This window comes from Perca fluviatilis, chromosome 12 (genome assembly GCF_010015445.1).
Source record: "Perca fluviatilis chromosome 12, GENO_Pfluv_1.0, whole genome shotgun sequence".
NCBI classification, from domain to species: Eukaryota; Metazoa; Chordata; class Actinopteri; order Perciformes; family Percidae; genus Perca; species Perca fluviatilis.
The window spans coordinates 13,880,753-13,901,894 of NC_053123.1; the positions used below are offsets into that span (position 1 = coordinate 13,880,753).

The following is a 21,142-nucleotide window of genomic DNA, read 5'->3' on the forward strand; positions in this document are numbered from 1 at the left end:
AAAGTCTGTTTGTTGTTTTGGAGCTCAACAACAGAGGTGTTTTTTCTACATGTATTGGGATTGGGAATTATTACTGTATTTGTTATCTATTTTACAGTTCCAGCTTTGGGCAAATGTGTCTTGATACACAGTTTGTTTGCATTATTAAAGGTCCCATGACATGGTGCTCTTTGGATGCTTTTATGTAGACCTTAGTGGTCCCCTAATACTGTATAGGAAGTCTCTTTCCTGAAATTCAGCCTTGGTGCAGAATTACAGCCACTAGAGCCAGTCCCACAATGAGCTTTCCTTAATATGTGCCATTTCTGTGTCTGTAGCTATTGAGGAGGAGAGAGGGGGGGGGCAAGGTGGAGGGTGGGGGTGTGGCCTTGACCAACTGCCACTTTGCTCGTTTGAAAGCCATGATGTGTCTCTCTCTCTCTCATGGGTGGGTCAAATTCTCTGGGCGGGCAAAGCAGAGAAAGGGGAGGTAGCTTTGCTCCTTATGACGTCATAAGGAGCTAGATTCCAGATCGGCCCATCTGAGCTTTCATTTTCTCAAAGGCAGAGCAGGATACCCAGGACTCGGTTTACACCTATCGTCATTTCTAGCCACTGGGGGACCATAGGCAGGCTGGGGGAACTCATATTAGTGTTAAAAAACCTCATAAAGTGACATTTTCATGCCATGGGACCTTTAAATTAACGCAACAGCGTTGCAATTAAATGGTATGTGCCAGGCCCCTGAGCCACGGCAAAGAAGGCAAACTATTTTGATGGACCTCCACTTCTGTTTTGGTACAGGAACACCTTGGGATTTTAGTTTTTGATGTTTGTGATGGTTTCGGTATGAACTTACAGCACTTCTGTGGGCTTTGGTTGTTGCGGATAAGAACCTTCTGATTTGCAGCACGGAACAGTCTTGTCCAGTTGACAGTGTTGTAGTAGCAAAGCTGGCTGTTGTCTGCGATGTGGACATTCCCGGCGCTGATCTCTCTCAGCGACTGGAGCTGCAGTGATGAGATGACCTGCTGCTTTAACACCAGCAGGGAGATCCCACTGAGAGGGAAGAATGGGTAAAGGTGAGAGCAGGAAAGAGCCAGCAAGGAGGGGGAGGAAGATGAGAGGAGCAGGAAGGGAAAGGATGAGGTATAACAGGGAGAGGAAAGGAAAGAGGCAGAGAACATGGATTTATTTCACAGGTTTTGATGGCTGAATCACTTCCTTTTTTCGGTCATGTTATCACAGAATCACGTAATCGTTGAAAGTTGTATTCTTTTGCAGATGGCCTTATATCCTTAAGGTAAGATTGTGTTCATGATTAAATAATTTAAAAAAATGTCAAAACCCTTACACATCCTACACCTAAACTTGACAAGTCTTGATTAGCACTCAACATTTCCACTGAATTGATACACACTATAGCAGAAAAGGAGCCTATGTATTTACTGTCATTCATATGGGACATGATTAGTGCAAGACGGTAAGATTGCAACAGACATATGGCACATGAAGCTTGTTTGTTTATATTATAATAATTTGCACTTGAAAAGTATAACTTGCATTTGACAGCAGCCTGTTCAGATTGTGCAATTTAATTCTGGAATATACTTCCTTGAATTGTGAATGATACATAAATAAAAAAAAAACAGGAAAAATATATATAGAGAGAATGCCACTGCTCTCTCACAGTATAGCCTAGGCAGCAATTTACAATAAGATTACATCCTTGAAATCAAAACTATATATTTATTTATTTATTATTATTATTATTACTACTATTATTTTTCTTCACTTTTACCTCAGTGTGCATCTACTGCAGCCAGCCTCTATGTTAGCCACTGAGTCAGATTTGAATGGAAATGTGCTGGATTGTAGTACAAAATCCAAACAGAACATTTAGGAGGGTGTGACTGCTCAGTGGAAAACATAATTTCAGTATGATAAAGTAAACATTCAAACATAACAAATACTAGTACTAAAGTGGGAAAAACAAGTAGCAACATTCCTAAGTGGTTTTAATTTGAAGGCAAGGCAAGGCAGCTTTATTTGTATAGCACATTTCAGCAACAGGGCAATTCAAAGTGCTTTACATAAAAATGATTAAAAAATAAAAACAGATCAAATTTGAGAATAAAAGTTACAGTGCAGTATAATAAATTAAACATGAAAGAGCAGTTAAAAACAGTTAAAACTATAAAATACAAGATAAAAATACAAGATTTAGGCTGCTAGTTTGGGACAATGTATAAGCCGTTGCTCTATACACATAATCCACCCGCAATCCTTACCGTGAATACACATAACCATTAAGCCACACCACTGGAGTAAGATAAAGGCTACCAATCTCCACTGGTCTTGTTTGTGTACAATAATTACACCACAGTATCATCACTTTACAATAATAAGGTGTGTAGATTAATAAACTTCAAACTATACTGCATCTGCTTAATTCTTATTTCATATTTTTTCATTTTGCTATATGCTGCTGCAACAACATATCTTCAACAGATTTCTTTTAATTATTATACCCTCAAGCCTCTCTTTCTTCCTTTTATTCTTCAGTGCCCCCCACCAGTCACCGTACGCCCCACTTGCACAGTTTAAAAATGACAGGAGGCCAGTGGGGTGTCAGTGCAATCAGATAGACAGAGAGTATGCAGGATCAAACATTGGATCAGGGTGGGTGGCAGGCTGTAATTTGTACTGCAGCCTGCTGTTTCCATCTGCAGGTGGATGACACACAGGTGCATGCACACACACCCTCATGCACACATTCAGACACACACACCACGACCCACTACATCCTACAGTTCACACTTTGCCATCAGCCATATGCACAAACTCACTCTGTTTCCATACGAATGTCACAGCAAATTTTAGAGTACCTTTGGAAAAATCACTAAAAAAATAAATTAAAAATAATGATGTTCCATCAGCTGGGTAAAAACAAGTTGGGGTCTTAGATGTCAAAACAAAACTATCACAAAAATGTGTTTGGGGCACCAACCAATTCTTTGGTACCAACTTACGTTAGTCATAATTCTTACTGACTTAATGACTATAGAAGCGTATCCAACCAAACCACATTTACTTTTAATTTGCATTTAAATGATTTGAATATATAAACCAAACTACTTAAAATCTACTGCTAGATGCAATTATTTTAGCAATTTGGGAGGACGGTACTCTCTTCAATCCTTTACCTTGTTTTGAGTGTTGAAGAGTGCAACAATGGAAGTTTCACAGCATGTCACACACTCTGCACTACCTTATGGTAACATGATTTTTCTGTATGTGATCAACCCGGTAATACTCTGGGACACACAACATTGTGTCAATAAAGGGAAAGTAGAAGAAGAGTGCCAGCTAGGAACCATGGATTTAAACAATGCAGGTTCAAAGAATTGGCTTGGCAAATGTTTTTCTGAAGAAAGAAATGCACCTCAAGGATACACACAATACGTTTTGGGGTGTAATACTGAATGTAAACAGTGTTTATTCACAAGGAAACTCCACAGGGAACCTTAAATCACTTCTCACTAAATCACTGATTTAATGAGAAGGTGTACAGTAATACATTTGACAGATCCAATCACCAATGAATTTGCCCTTTTCTTAATTCCCCAAAGAGCTCTAGTTTTAAAGAAAATTCATGTTTTGCTACATTGCTACTTTTTTGCTACAAACTAAACCCATATATTTAAATTATAAGTGCTAAGCTCTAACTGAGGTAGTGTTGACACAGCTATGATATAAATCACACTCAGTCTAAAAACATATCTAATCACATTAAAGCTATTATGTTCTCAGGTGTGTACCTGTACAGTGCTCTTCCCCCGATAGTTGCAAGGTTGGAGAAAACACTCAGGTCTGTCATGTTGTCAGGCCAAGACTGGATGTTCAAAAAGCCTAAATGGGGACACAGACACACACACAGGTTATACTGTATTGAGTCACCTGTACTGACAGACTATTATCAGCTGTCTATCATATCCTCTATTTCACACAGTGACAAGAATAAAATGAGTAGGGAGAGTTGGCATCTCTCTAGAATTAGCAACACTCCAGGACCACAGTAAGTACACCACCTGAGTCTCATCTGAAAGCAGCCAGGTACTTCTAAGCAACAAAAACGTCATAGGCACAGCAATTCCACAGGGGAGTTTGGTGCCAGCTATAACAAGTGCAAAGTTGATTTATCAATATTTTTTTGGCATTTCCTTTATCTGCTTCTCTACTCTTGAATCATTTAAAAGATTAAATGAATAGCTGAGAGGATGGCTGTGGCTAGGGTTTTCAATAATGGATTTAGATATATGAAATATTTAGTAGAGAAACGGTAAGGGGGTACAATCCCTAAGCCAAGACCAGAGGACAAACAAAACAGTTGGATGAGGCTTTGAGACTCAGGAAATATACGGGTAGAGGAGTAAAGGTAAGAGATGAAAAGGAAGAAGTTGGAATTAAGGGATGTCCAGGTAACTATAACAACAAAGACAAATGCTACAAATTACTTTAGCATTAAAGGAAAAAACATAGGCCACAGGGTGCTGTTGTATTGCCTTCCTCATAAAGAAGAGAAGGGAAGGAGGTGTTGGTGGATGGATCCAATCAATGAACGATTTTGACTCCATTATATTAAACTGTGTGTTTTTCCTCCCACGGGATGCATGCAAATTTCTGTTAAAAAAGGCAGGGATGGTGGAGAGAGGTAGGCGGAGTTGCGGAGAAGAAGGCTGCTCACTGCTTGATGACAAGAGAACAATAACCTTCAACAGCACCTTTATGAGTTTGTGGACATTATTTTGTCGGTTATGTCAATCCCAGCTGAGCAGCTTAGCGAATGCTTATTAAGAGTGTTTGATGGACAGAAACTGACCAGTCTTAACTGAGCCCGGAGCTAATCCCCTCCCTCCCTTCTTGTATGTTTATATATATATATATATATATATATATATATATATATATATATTTGTCTATTCTGTCTCTTCTGTCCTGTTGTGTGTGTGTGTGTGTGTGTGTGTGTGTGTGTGTGTGTGTGCGCGCGCTGGGTTCTTGTTTTCTTTTTTGTGGGTGGGCTATAGGGGCCTGAAGAAAGGTGCATGGAAGGTCCAGTAAATGGGTGTGAACCTCCTTTTGTTTTCACTTATCTTTACAACACTTTGTTTATGAGAATGTCACTAACTTGGAAAAAACAATAAAGAGTTTGTGAAAAAAAATAAAAGAGTGTTTGATGAAGAAATAAGGGGAAGAAAAAAGCCAGGTAATTGTGAAGAATTACCCACCAGGGCTCCTGCAAATGGACATGAGCTGAATTTGATACATATTCTTACACTAGAGCTATACTTCTTATGCAAGAGCACAAGAGTAATATCCAAACATATGGACACGAAAAGAAAATTAATTCAATATTATTAGGATTTTTTAACACAATGCTTCTCTGTATAATGTAAGTTTACATTTTTATTATTAACTCTTTTCCCCCTTTTCCCAGAGAAAATACAACATTGGTATAATAATGCCTTCCATTATGATAGAACAGCAATGGGATTCATCATAAATTATTTGATATTTATACAGAATCCTAAAATTGATTGCAGGAAAATGGTTGTTTGTAAAAGCTAACAGTAGTTGTGATATGTGTCCATTTTTTTTATTGCATCCCTGTTCCTGACCTAATGGTGTGTAGTTAGGGCCTCTTAGCCCAGAGGCAGCAGCACTATAGAATCGTTAGTGTTGTACTTGTTGGCACTAATCGTCTTAATGACAAAACCTGCAGTGTTGAAGGACCTCACAGCTCCATCATAGTGCTCTATCGGGGGTTGCGGGTGCCTCCTAATAAAGGTAACAAGCTGTTGCCTGCTGCACACTTGCCTGTGCTAATGTAATACTGGGCTAATAGCTCACATATGCTATGCTTATATAAGGCAGGTACAGATTCTCTGCAGATACCGTGTGCATTTGGAGAACTTATAAATGTATATATTCACAGCTAAGAGTTACATTTTCATAAAACCTTTACAACTTATTTTTTTTCTCAACTCGATACTGCTCAGTAAAATGATTTTAAAAAGTAGACTTTGACCGAAGATTGCCAGTCTGAGTTCATCGACCGACCAGGCACAGCGGATGCATGACTAATATTCAACAACATGGTGGTCAACACTACAGAATGAGCCTTAATGGGATGCTTCAAGCGGTGAATGTGAATGTAGTGTTTGTCTATGTCTACAGCTATAAATAAACAAAGTAAAGAGGAAATGGTGGGTTAAAATGAATTTTCTGCAGTGTTTAGTGATGAACATTGATAGCTCATGTGAAAAAAGTGACATGTGGAGTGCCTGTGTCTGAAATTCTAATTTCATCTTAAGACATTTGTCTTAACCAATTCAATGTCTACTTTTAGCACAAAAAACTCTGTGAAAACGGCAGCTGGACAATAGTATTCCTAATGTTAGGGCTTTGGACAGGTTAACTGGGATGGTGCTGATGATGAAGCATCCTAGATCCTTGTTTGTGCTCATTGGTAAAGCTATCATTTTGGAGTAAAAGAGAAAGTCTGATGATATTCTTGATTTTTCTTATTATACAGAAATCACACTAAAGGACCAAAAACCAACAATGATGTGATTCTACTCACAGGTACTGTCTGTGTAGCCTGACACATGTTATTTATCTGTGTAACAGACATCAACTGTTGTCCAAAAACTACTTAAAACACATCATTAAGCTAAGGTGCCACCCTGGGTGACATGTTCCTTCATTACAATAAATGCATATTAATCCTCATTTAAAAATTATCCTAATGTGCACTCTTTACTGCTTTTTTAGTAATCTTTGATTAAAGCTACAGTGCCCAGCTGTTTTAGGAAATTACTGAGCCTCTTTTCAAATCAAAACTATGTATTTGTGACCTATTTTAAAGGATTTATCTTCAGTAAGAATAAATGGGCTCGGAGTTGAGTGAAGTAGCCTGGGTTGGAAAGTCAGAACGTACTGTATGGAAAGATTAACCACAGCTTTGTTGGTTCTGGTCCGTACATGAACAACAAGAAAACACAATAACAGGCTATCTGATGTGTAAACAAATAAATAAAACCTAATCTTAATCTTTCAGTGGCCCTCGCCTTCTTCTCACCTCTGTCAATGAGCGGAAAAAGCAAAGTGAAAAGATCACCTAGCAGCGGTTCATGCTCTGCTGAGAGCCACATCAGTGACACACCAATGCACATGACAAATTACATCGTGAAGCCACATCACAAGCAAATGTTAAGAGTGCTTACTGCTTAGTGCTTAGTGCTTATGCCTATTGTGGTGATTACATTCCGAGCCACAACAGTTAGAAATGCACTTATGCTAAAATGCGTGAGTTGATCGCCCATTCTTTGGGTGAAACCTGAACTGGTGATATGTCTTTAAAGATGCTGCAAAACAGAAGCAATAATTACTCAAAGAAAGAAAAAAAATTAAGAAAGAAAAGAAGTGAAGTGAGAGAGAGAGGGAGAGACTGTGGTACTGGTGTGTATGATTAGAGCTGTCCTACACAGCTCATTTGAAAGCTAGAGCAATGCCAGTTGCGACCTTTGGGTCACAAAGGCAGGTTGGCTGCCTCTGTCAGAAGTCACATTCTCTTGACAGCTCGGAGAGATGACAAGCTGAGCTGACACACATCTCTGACTACATGGTGTTTGGCCAAAGGTTTGTCCCCATCACCTGCTCTCAAACTGCCATCACTAAACAAAAGAGGAAACAATTCTTTCTTTTCATCCATCATATTTTTAAAATAGTTTTAGTTAGTTAAACAAAAATGCTTTAGAAATGCACTCAGGGAGGGATTTCTGCAGCTACTTGAAAGGCAGAATGAAATATTTTCTGTGCATTTTACACATTCTGAGCTCACAATCTGAAGCAGCAGCTAATTACGCAGTTGTTTAAGTTATTGCTTACTAATTGTATTTCTGCCGTGCACCTTTTGCAAAGGCAGCCATTCTGATTCTGAGGCAATCTTTTAGACCAAGCACAATCAAGTTGTATCTGATGGTTTCTTACCCCTTACAAGATGATATAGATTTGATTGTTTGTTTTGTCATCATGTTGTTTGATTGTTCCATTTGAGTATATTTTTCTTTTATCTTTCTGTTTTTCCTCTTTTAAGTCCTTTAACTTGTGCTCGTTCTAAAGGATTGACCCATCGTCGACCATTGGGTCGCAACTAGCTGGAAAACAAATGAATCCAAAAGTAGATTTTTGGATATTACATATATAACATTTATTGTATAATTATCGTCAAATATATTAATATTTGCTTGCCATCAATTGTGGTAAAATATAAATGTGTGATGTATTCCAGGGATGCCTTTTACTACCAAAATGGAATAAATGTAATCCTGCAACATCAGACATAAGATAAATGCATATTTTTAAGGGGAAATGGGGGTATTGTTTCATTAAGCTTCTGCTTGTGTAAAACAAAATGTCACCAACAGTATTTTAACAGTAATATTTTCTCATTTCATGAGGGAGTGTCACATCGGAGATTCAAGGTTTCTTTCAGATGGCATTGTCAAATGTCTGGGCTGGAAACATGACAGCATACATGCAGCTCAGAAGTGGTGGTGGCGGCATAGAGGAGCTGGAGGATTAACGATGTGCACCACATGTTCAGGATCTTTTCTTCATGGTGCGTAAAGGGAGAGCTGGGACTGTGGGACAAGGCTAGGGACTCCCCGAGGGAGAAGCAGCAAGGAGACAGAGGAGATTGAAAGACTCATCTGATATTCATCTTATGCTGCAATGGCTGTCCTTGGTGTGGACAGTCTTAGGGGGAGGGGGTAAGACTTGAGCAAATACGCACACAGATATACACACATGCATGCATGCACGCATTCACACAAAGGTAAGAGTAATTCATTTTTTTGTTTGCTTATTAATTAGTATGCATGTGCAGAGATGCATGCTGTGCAAGTGATACCACTCACCTGTGATCTCCCGAACGGTGCGGAATACATTGAGTTTTTCTGGGTCCAAAGCTTCAATATTGTGATAGACATCCCTGTGAATGATAATGGAAGATCAGAACACCACAAACACAAAGAGAAAGACCACAGCATCCACATTTTGCAAAGATAAGCCATGTGCTTCTTAATCACAGCAATGCCAAATAAGCAGCTATCACCTAGACAAAGAACATGGCAATTTAGAATATCTCATCAAATCAGTAAGGCATGTTATCTATGTATAGCATGTATTACTGTTTGTCTTGCTGAAGTTGCTAAAATACTTGTGAATGATTACTTGCATGCATGCATACTGTATCCATTCACGCATGACTAAAAGCCCTCCTGTTGTGAGAAGGAGTACTGCGGAGTGTCCCCATCAGAACAGAGCATTCAGTCAGATAATTAAAACCATTCCTACATTTTTATCGGGGCTTTAAGGTGACACTCTTATCTCGAGGAATTTAAATTAAAAGTTAAATGTGTGAATGGATTTGGGTTGAAAGAGAAGTGAGGTAGAAGGGTAACTTCCCTAGGAATGCCTTCTTAACAAAAATAAAGAAGTGTCTTTACCTTCTATCACAAAGAGAAAACAATCCCACATTCTGATATAGTTCACAGCAATGAGTTCTAAAACCATCCCCAGTAAGAAAATGTAGAGTGCTGTGGTGTATCTAGTGATTTCAGTGTGGATGGGGCTGCGAGCATTTATACAACATCACAATAATCTATGACTGACATTATAGTTGATTAAACAATTGTCATTCTGTTTTCAAAAGAGAAGCATGAGTGAATCCTGTCTAGTGCACCCAGTTTAATTCTCACCTTCTTAGTGAGCTCAATCATGTGTGTTTTAAATGAAAGCTTTTCCTCTAGCCAAATGCACAGATATTTGTAATCTGTGACACGTTCAATTTGGGACCCATTCAGGGAAAACAATGCTACAGGCATCATGATCACACTTCCTTGACCTTGTCAATAGCATAACTTAGGTCTTAGACTAATCTAGAACCAATCTAAGGTGTTTCAAGGATTTCTGCACATAGTCAAATGCACATTGAATATTTGACACAGCATGCTCCACAGATGGCGCATAAGGATAAAGAATGGTATCATCTGTATAAAAAAAATTTTTTTCTTTGCAGATGTCTACTGAGGCACATGTATGATCAATTTACATAGTACACAATAATGTGCCTAAAATTGAACTTTGTGGCACAGCATTTTTAAATCTTAAAAATGTTATCTTAAAACATATTTCATTTTAAAGGTCCCATGACATGGTGCTCTTTGGATGCTTTTATATAGACCTTAGTGGTCCCCTAATACTGTATCTGAAGTCCCTTTCCCATAATTCAGCCTTGGTGCAGAATTACAGCCACTAGAGCCAGTCCCACAATGAGCTTTACTTAGGATGTGTCATTTCTGTGTCTGTAGCTATTGAGGAGGAGAGAGGGGGGGCAAGGTGGAGGGTGTGGCCTTGACCAACTACCACTTTGCTCGTTTGAAAGCCATGATGTCTCTCTTTCTAATGGGCAGGCCAAATTCTCTGGGTGGGCAAAGCAGAGAAAGGGGAGGTAACCTTTAAGGCATTCCAGATCGGCCCATCTGAGCTTTCATTTTCTCAAAGGCAGAGCAGGATACCCAGGGCTCGATTTACACCTATCGCCATTTCTAGCCACTGGGGGACCATAGGCAGGCTGGGGGAACTCATATTAATGTTAAAAAATCTCATAAAATGAAATGTTCATGCCATGGGACCTTTAACATGATCAATACAGGATACAAAAGCTATACTCTTTAGACAGGATGTAAAACGTCCAAACATGATCACAGTTCCACTATTTCACCCCCTCTTTTATCATTCTGATAAGCTAAATGTTCTTGAGTCTAACCCTTTGATCCCAGTGATGAGGAACACCAGGTTGCCGTTGATTTTGGTGCAGTTGACAAACTTGTCGATGTTGCTGGAGTCTACTGTCTGAGCAGCCTGTAGGCTGGCTGTACCAATGCCATCACATGCTGAAACACACAGTGAGGTATAATAATTAGTTTGATGTTAAAAACAACTGAGCTTTAAAGGCATGTGCACCATTTAAAAATAGCAGTATATGATGCTTCAATGCACAATAATGTTTTTTTGAATTAATACTCTAAAACAGATGTATCCATTGATGATGCAGCTGCTAGTTGTTTCTACAGGTTTTCCAATCAGTATGACATTATTGTGATTATATACATGTCTCAGAACTAATGTGGTAATGATTTATTTACGTGCAAATTCTACACATGGCATCCTTTTGGCATGCCCAATATTAACAGTAATAGATTACCAAAAATGATTTTCTTTAACAACTTCATAAATGGCGAAATAACTGGGAACATAATACATTACTGATAAGTTGCTATATTATTAAACATCCGTTTGTGGTTTACCTTTCGGGCAGATGTCAGTACAAGGAATGCACATCTTAATGCGGTTCTCTTCTACCTCCATCTTGTTACTCGGGCATGCTCTCACACATGAGCTATGGTCCACCACAAAGTTATCTGAAAGACAATTCACTGTAAATGTCAAGTGCAGATGGCTGCTGTTTGTCACACAGGAACATACAGTGCAATAAGTGGCACTTGCTGTACAGACAATCACATAAAAAAGTGTTGAAAGTCACTTTCATTCACTTTGTCTGACAGAGGCTCTTCTGATGCACATGAATTGCATTAAAGGTAAACCCTTCATGTTTGGATTTTTTAGCATGCAAACTTAAATATTTAATAAAATGAATGTTTAATTATAAAATCATATACATTTTTACTAATATGTGAATTATCATTAAAGTAATTTTGCATGATTGTGCAACTCACAATTTGTGTGTCTACTGCTTTATTATTTTGATTTTTTTATTGGACTGTGTTACATTTTTAAAAGTCTGTATTTAGTTGGAAGAACAACCCAAACTATAGGAAAGGAGCTCATTGAGATAGCTGTCAGTAGGCTCTAGCAGGTCACTTACCACTGACCTTATCTAAACATTTAAATGGCACACTTTACAGTGGGCCACTTATATACAACTACCACAAAGCAAACACACAAACAAAACATACACACTGCATTTTGTGCTATCCTTTAAACAAGCCTGAAATATGCACAGAACAACAACTTACTGTTTTAAAGCAGCAGTAACGGATTTGTACTTTTATCACACTAAACATTTAAATGGTTACATTATACTGCGTGTCTAAAAGGAGTAAGATGAGATATGATGGTGATGCAGACCAATCCACTGTTCTTGTTATTCTGCAAATATCAATAGCTCAATGCAAAAATCTATTCAAAGGTATTGAGCAAAGGGACCAAACAGATGTTACCCGCAAACAACAGAAACTACAGGTGGGACATATTCAGCAGCCAGGTGCATTGCTGCATGTCATGGACCATATTTACAAATCTATTAGGTTATGACTACAGAGCCGTGAGTTTTTGAACTACTCTATTCAATTCCCTTGTGTCCACTTGGGATATATACAGATGGGAACCAAATAACAGGAAACCCACCAGGTCCCCCAAATCACCCATGGGAAATTTAGATTAGATTGCACTCCCAAATGTGTTTCTATCCCTCTGGTAGAGGGAAGGCTTTTGGAGTCTGAGGTATGGGTTCCTTGTCGATCCTGTGTTTTCTCAGTGGCTAATGTGTAGAAAAAAAGAAGCAAACACTTGCATATTGAAACTTGCTCAACTGTACTTATTCATCTTCCAATGATCAAAGCACATCATCTCTTTCCTCTCCTATCCACTCTGCCCATGGACCTCTAGACCTTGGCATTTGTGCCCAATGAAAACACAAACACACACAGACATACTTGTACAGTACTCAGTCCGTAGGGTTGCCAGTTCAAGTCCCAGTAAAGAGTGTGGACTGGTAGCTGGAGGATCAACTTCACCTGGGGCGCTGCCAAAGTCCCCTTGAGGAAGGCACCAAACCCTCAACTGATCTGTCCATGGGAAGTCCCCTCATTCTGACATCTCTCCAAAAAGTGCATGTATAGGTCCTGGGCATGTGTATTTCAGGCCTGTGTGTAATGTGTGTAACAACAAAGTGTAAATGCAATTTCTCCTTGGGGGGATTAATAAAGTATGTCTTCTTCTTCTTCTTCTTCTGTTTACCTTCTATCACTAAAATCCTTTATTGAGCCATCAGTGTGGCAGAGGAGCTCGTTTACTGACAGTTAACAGTGTTCACTTGAAGAACAAAACAAACTTTTGGTTGCATAAGAAAATAAGCCATGGCGAAAATAGTTGTGGGTTTTGAAATACCAAATTCAATGTGTACTGGCAAAGAAAAATTATACCTTGGAATAAGTCCTTCAGGGTTATGGTTAGGATTGGGATGCATTTTAGGTTAGGGTATCAATAGAGATAGCAATAGAGGGGTTATGACTAGGAATTCATGTAATCAGTGTAAGTTATAAGTAAAAGTATAGTAGTAAAGCAGGTGTGTGTTTGTGTGTCCAGGGGAAAAGACTTACGTGGACACTTCTTGACACAGAAGGCTCCATAGGTGTACTTGGCCCTGGGATTGTGTTCCAGTTGGAAGGTGGTGGGGTTGTAGACAAAGGGCTGGGGGCACTGGGTCACACATGCCCCACTGTCATTAAAGTTGGTGCCAGGGCGCTCGCACGCACACACACACACACGAGCCCGCACGCGCGAGACGAGTGAGCGGCCGGCGCACACCCAACACACACACACACACACACACACACACACACACACACACACACACACACACACACACACACACACACACACACACACACACACACAGTGATGGAACATCACACGTATTTTGGTTATTTACTTTACTTAAAGGCTTATTAAACCCAAATGGAAAAAAAAAATCTCATTAAATAGGGTTTATGACATGTAGGTAGATATGTGCCTTTACAAACCTACAGTACATGGCACCAAACATGGGTACTCATGCTTAAACACCATGAGAAAGTGCACACACCAATTTTACTATATGAGCTTTGAATTGAGCTTTCCCTCCAGAGTGCCCAGAGGTGACATTATTGAATGGTGCAGACAGAATAATCTGCATGCACCGAATTAAATTACCATCGGGACAAAGTGGGATTTGGCTTTTTTGGCAGATGCCTATCTAAAATGTGTCTTTGATCCTACATGTGGGAAAATGTGTACAAAGAGTAGTCGGTCATGAAGTTTTTCCAAATTAACAACACAAATGTTATCTTCTGCTTTTCTTCCCCTTCTGATGTCTCGAAAACAGTGATCCTAAAACTGAGGTATGTACTGAACGATATATTTTGTGTATATCCCTTTACACCCCCTAACAAATTTGACAAGAGTCAATAGAGGCGTTTGCTCTCTCAGTTGGAGCACAGTTCAACATGACTTCTTGATTTATTCATTTTTGATTCTTACAAAGAAGATAAATGTCAGTCAGAGGGAAAAAAAGACGATGACAGCAAGAGGCAAGCAGGGAGAAAATGTTAAAATGAGTAATTAACGTTTACTGTTCAGTTTATATTTAGCCCAGAATTTTAAGATAAACCAACTTAATCAAGTGTGGTTTATAAAAAGAAAAACAATATTATCTATGTTTATGCCCTGGAGATGTCTTAAGACAATCAATACATTTAATAACAGACAATCGAGACTTTGCTCTCTCATTTGGAGAGTAATTTAAAATGACTTCCTAAATAATTAACTCTTGCATATAATAAAACTTGAAGTGTGAAGAATCAAGAACAGCAAAAAATAAAAGCAAGAACTTGCCATTCAAAGTCAGACAAGGGAGCTCAATAAGTGATGGGCTCTGAATTACAAGCGCAGAAACAAGTTTAACATGCAGAGGGATAAAAATAAAACTGATAAAGCTGATGCCGACGAGCCAGAATGTAGGGGAGGCTGGTGAAGTCTGTATTTAACAATGACACGTATGTCAGGAAGAAATGGGAATTAAATGTCATTTATTGATATTTGTCGTACAAATGGCGTTTTAACGCAAAAAAAAAAAGATCTGGAAGGAAGAATTCCTTCTGCGGAAGTACCTTGAATCAAAGGAAGTTAAAAGTTGCGAGTAATGTCAGGTTTGTTAAAAACAGCAAATATAACAGATTTGGGGCAGTTTTTGTATGATATTACCATATGAACAATTGGTTTAAACTTGCATTTTGTCTGTAAAGTAAATGTGTAAGTGTGTTAATGTGTAAGTGTGTGTGTGTGTGTGTGTGTGTGTGTGTGTGTGTGCGTGTGCGTGCGTGCGTGCGTGCGTGTTCACTTACAAAGCAGTCTGTGTCCTTTGGTCCATAGCAGCCACCTGCACACTCACCATGGCAGCAGTCACTAACATAGGGACCAAAGCAACGGCGGTCACACTGCTCGGCACACACTGTCTTAGTTACTGTGGCGTGACAGATGTAAAAAAGACAGAGAAAAAGAGAGAATACATATATCACATAACAAGTAAACCATTATATATGTTATCTAATTCACGTGGCTAGTAGCAGCTTAAAATTGGTGAACAGTATTAATGCAGCCTTAAGAGCAAGAAAAAAAGAACCTGCAAATGTATAACTATTAAACCTTAAGAAATGAGGGCAAGGATACTGAATTAAGAATGACCAGAAAGATAGCTAATTTGTTCGTATGGCTTGTGATGTAGGATTGAAGAATTGTGATTAAATGGGTCACATTCTGCTCTGGCAATATATATGATAATGGTGTCAGAAGGTAAAGCTATTCAACTTAATTGAATTGGAATCAACTTAGACAGAAAAACTCGAAAACGTCCATGCACAACCATATTCTTTCACTAGATACTGGATACACTGCTGGATGATTGTCTAACATTACGTTGCAATGGCCTGCTAAAATATATGCATGTGTGTGTGTGTGTGTGTGTGTGTGTGTGTGCATACTGTATGCAACTGTGTGTGGTGAATTCAACTAAAGCCCAATCATCAATGCCACCTAGCTATTTCAATCATGTGTTTGTCTCCCTGCGTGCTCCTCGAGGGTCTCTAGCTGAATTTGACAGAGACATAGTGATTCCTATCTGACTCAGTGTCATCCCGTCATGGTGAACGTCTGTCCACCTTTTCCTTTCATGCCTGTCATAGTCATACGGGTTGCCGTATGCCTGTGTGCCTCGCTTCTTGACAGCCATATTTAAATGTACATAGGACTGGCATTTCACAGATAGACAGCTTGTAAAAGACACAGCTAAATTGTCAGCAGAGGGATGTATTGATAAAGCAGAAAAAGTCTTACTTAAACTATTAGGAATAGATAAAACTGTGAGATTAACACAGTAAAAGTTGCATTCAGTTGCTGCCGGGCAGTAGCAGACTCAGGCTGTAAGGCTGAAAAAATATAAGGGGCACCAGCTGCATGCGATGGGGCACCGGCACGTAGAACGTTTTCTAGCATGTGGGGCAGCCAATATGGTACTGGATCACATTTTTCTACTGGAAGGGCACTCTTTAAGGCACTGCATCACATTTTACCCACTGGAAGGGCACCCTAGAGGGCACTTAATCACGTTTCCTTGCACAATGGGCAACCGTAGAGGGCACTTTGTCATGTTTTATCTATCACAGAGGCATCTGTGGAGGTGGGCGTGGTCTGTTTTTTTTTTTTCAAATATGGGGACACCAGTTCCTCCCCCATCCCCCTTCTGCATTTCATACATTCAGGACTAGATTAAATGGAAATCAATATACTGTACTCATTTTAAAAAGAAAAGCTATATCTTGTGTCTACACCAGATGTGCTTGTCACAGGATCATTTGTTGTACAACTTCCCATCCTTCCTGAAAAATCAGGATCCTTTTTTTCAGATTCCCTTGTTCTGAGAAAAACAACATGTGGTGCTGATATCTTTATCTTTTTTTTTTGCTGCCTTGAGTGTATACAAGCAAATCAAACAAAATAAAATGTAGTTTTCGGATCATTCAGCTTCATTCAAATTTGGTGATGAAGGTAAAAGTAAATTAGTACAAGGTACTATTACTGTGATTGAAATAGTAATTTGTCACAGTACTAATTTCTGGAAAAAGTAACAATGTTAGTGTACAACATTACAAATCCAATGCTGCAGTGTGAATGTGTATGTATTTGTGTGCACATTCACATAGTTTTTATTATGTGTGCTGTGTTTCCCTTTGGGCATTGTGGTGACGAGATACTATCACAGTGATGGATACAAGCCACAGACAACCCGCCAAACACACATGCAACCACACCACACACACACACACACACACACACACACACACAAAATGCCTTACGTATGTACCAGTGTGTCAGTGGCATTCCATTAACAGTGCCTGAGCTAAAATGAAATGGCCTACTTTACCCAAAAGACACTTTGTCAAACAAATGACCTTGCCAAGAGAAGGACACAACACTGTTGATCAATTTGGCTTTAAACTTACACTTTAAGAAAAAGAAAAAAACAGGCTGGCAACAACAAATACAAAAGGAATCCATCTCATAAAATATGCCTGGAAGCTTCCATTTGAACAGGCTGTGGACAGCGGCATCAGTCACAGGAACCACTGCCTCTCAGTTCCCATTTACATGAGCTTAAATGTGCTTTTTCACATCTGGGTTCCAAATGAACTTCATAAATAAAGATGGGAATTTGTTTATGAACACTCTATAAATTTGTCTTAGGATCTACACAAATTTCACCCAGATATAGAGGGCGTAAAGTGACCGCTGAACCAAATTTGGTCTGTTTAAGTCACAGACACAGTCTTTATATAAAATATAAGATTGTGAAAACCTTGCCATCTTTGGTTTAGTTTAACCCCAACATCCCAAACTATGAAGGAACAAGCCATGTCCCTATGTACTTTGTTGGCCAGGCACATCATTTTGCAACAGTGGAAATCAGAGACCAGCCCCCCTTTTCAGCAATGGCTTAGAGAGTTAGGAAACGTAGTACACATGGAAAGACTCCGCTATAAGATGTCTAACAACGAAAGAATTTACCATAAAATATGGCATCCTCTGCTGGTCAAACGGTCAGAAGCGTGTAAGACAAATAACAGCTAGGGTGATACCCCTAGCACTTGAGTATGCGGCTTTTCTCTTCTCTTTTTTCTCAGAATTTGTCCCGTGCACTATGTTGACTGTCATCATTTCATTTTTACTCTCTGCTGGCTTTTTTATTTCTTTTCTTTTTACTTTTATTGATATTTTGTTATTTTTTTCTGTGGGGTGGGGGGTTGGGGTGGCATAGGCTTTGTAGGCTTTTGTTGTGTTGTTGCTTAAACTTTCAGAAACCCCAGAGGGAAGACTCTGTATCGTTATCCTGTATAACCCCTGTACAAACGATTCTTTCAATAAATAAAAAAAATAAGATTGTGAAAACCTTTTCATTACTAATTTAGAGACAGGCTTCATAGAAAGTGTTACCCTAATTTACATTAAAACCTGATTTTGGTCAAATATATGGAATATACTGGAATTAGTATGTTCCAGTGTGCCAAGGCTGACACACCCATATTTTATCATATTTAGGCAAAATATAAATTTGGAATGGGAGATTTTCAGACCAGAGGATCTCATTGGCTACATCTCATGTTACTTAATTGATAGCTCCTCGACTATTTGAACCTCACCGGAAGTTGTTCTGTCCCTCCTCCGTGAAGACCGTCTCAAAGCTATTATTTCTGCTCCAAGGAGCGAGCATCTAGGATACACAAGAGCAGCCTTCCCTGAAGCCGAGCAGCTGAAGGAGTCGCTAACTCCACCCAAACAGCTGACGTATTCATGTGACTCTTCAGAGGAAAGGACGTCTCAAAACTCTAAAACACATTTGCTCGTTGCCTCTCTCCTCCCATGAGGAGGCAAGTGGAGGACTTTAAGGGCTATGAGATGCACTAAAAGTTCGAAGAACCCCCTTTCGACAGCTACTGAAAACAGGATGCAAATGTGCAGCTGTACTCTTGAATGCCTGTCTAGTTTTCATTAAATAAAAATGTAAGGACATTTTTTTAATGAACATTAACAATAACATGCTGAGTAGTTGCTGCTCAAAAGGTAACAGCCGGCAACAGCAGTGACCAGTTGGAGCACAATTATCAGCAGAGAGCAGCATCATCTAAAAGGTTTATTTGACTGTGTGCTATGCAAACAAGGGCCACTGCATCCTTTTAGAGACTTTAAGGTCTGAGAAACAAACAAACACAAATATCACCATTATATTTAAATTCTATTCTTTAGGTTTCATAATTTGGTGATGCCTGTTATAGAAATACTAACAATTAGGTTACCTCCAGACAGACCTTTGCCATGGTGGACATTTTGACTTGCAATATAACTCATAACGACGGCTGTGCCAGTGACAGAGCTTGAACAAACAGCTCTGGCAATGAAAAACAAAGCCATAATTCATGTTATTAGGCCCACCTGTGTTAAGGACTGATGTGACAAAGATCTACCACATTCATTTTTACATTGTGGAAAGTTTTCAAACACGTGAAAAAAAGTATTTTCAAGCGCATTTTGATTTATGTTGTTTATTCTTATAGGAAAAATCTGAAGGCGAAAGCATTGATCCTGATCAATGCTGAGCCCTTCAGCTATGCTAGCCCATGCTTTTATAATCTACAACAGCCCTCAGACGGCACTTTAAATTTAACCTTCTAAGAAAAGTTCTGTGCATCTATAGGGTCACAGTCCTCTACTGTTACATATCTATGAGTCATAATGCCAGGAGTTGTGTTGACTTGTAATTTACTTCTTGAGTGTATTCACTTTCCTCCTGAGATGCTGACACCAAAAGCTGCTGTTTGTTGTTGATTTTGAGACAGTTGAATAATTATTCATGAAAATGTCACAAAAACACACCTTGGAAGTCATCTTTCATTTGACATTTTTAAACATTTTCATTTCATGTATTTCAGCACAGTGAAATTAAAGGTTGCGAGGTAAAAACGGAAACAGAATGATGAATCATGACAAGCACGTATGAATGAAGATGGCGAGATAAAGGAGGCAGACAGACAGGCCGAGGGCTTATCAGGGGCTGGTTTGACGTGTTGTTACCAGGTCCTGGTCAAACAGTTCATTCCTCATTATCTTAATGAGATCGCGACCACAGAACAAATAAGATGAGACATGCCAGGGTTGGAAGGCATAGATGAAGTGGTCTGGCACAGAGTGATGGAAAGGAGGGGAGGAAATTGATGGCGAGGGTAGCACAATCAAACTGGAAGAGGTAGGAGAGAAATAAAGAGATATTTAATGAAGAGACCAAAAAATGTGCGAGTGCTTTTTTGTCTGCATGAATATGTACATGATGTATTTATAGTTAGAGCTGTAAAGTTTCAGTGTGTGGTACAGTACTGTTTGTGTTGTCTACGTTCTGTTCCATTACAGAAAAGCCAAACATGGCCATATTAAAGATCAAGCTTCCCTACGTGCATTTATAGGGATGGCGAAGTTGCGTGTTAGACACGGATGGAGGGATGATAAAAAAAATTGATGGATGGACATCTGTAGAGACAGAGTGTTAGTATCTGTGACAGCAGATTGATAAGACTTCACACGTTGGCAGGTTGTACGGTTGGTCAGTTTACTTATCAAAGGCTGCAAACACAGAGACACATGATTAGTGTCATGGATCCTCCGTTGCTTTTCAATGCGTTAGGAACTAGTAAATTTAGTAGTAGTAGCAGCACTAAAGTACATTTACTATTGTGTTCATGTAGTTTACATTTCTCAAAAATATATGGAATATCAGCAACATCAACTCCTTAGATTTACTATTTGTAACTGTCAAAGCTGTACACAAGCATGAAAAAGTGGACAGTTGGGCCATTTACAGTATAAATTGCTTTATGTTTTGTCTTATAATCCCTGGACTGTGGAGACTATCCTCACAATAAAAATACCAGCATCAGTCTATTGTTAAAATGTCTAAAATGGCCTACAAATGTGAATCTGCCTGACAAGGACCTCTTGTGGCAGTATCAAGTTTGACCTTTGTCCCTCAAAAGAAAGGGAACATGTACTGTGTAATGCTTGCGCTGCAAAACTTCTTAGGGAAAGGATGGATAGATCAACAAACTGGCACCTTTGACACTAGAGAACCCAAATCCTACTGACATTCAGCATTAGT

At 39.1% G+C, this 21,142-nt stretch overlaps 1 protein-coding gene across 1 annotated transcript in view; it reads right to left on the reverse strand.

Moving 5' to 3' along the window:
* The window catches only part of LOC120570059 (receptor tyrosine-protein kinase erbB-4-like), a 378,351-nt gene that overhangs the window by 96,375 nt on the left and 260,834 nt on the right, over positions 1-21,142 (reverse strand). Inside the window, 7 exon segments of the mRNA XM_039818287.1 lie at positions 839-1,038; positions 3,801-3,891; positions 8,961-9,034; positions 10,874-11,000; positions 11,415-11,528; positions 13,509-13,653; positions 15,291-15,409. Of these exon segments, the coding sequence (XP_039674221.1) occupies positions 839-1,038; positions 3,801-3,891; positions 8,961-9,034; positions 10,874-11,000; positions 11,415-11,528; positions 13,509-13,653; positions 15,291-15,409 (870 nt within the window).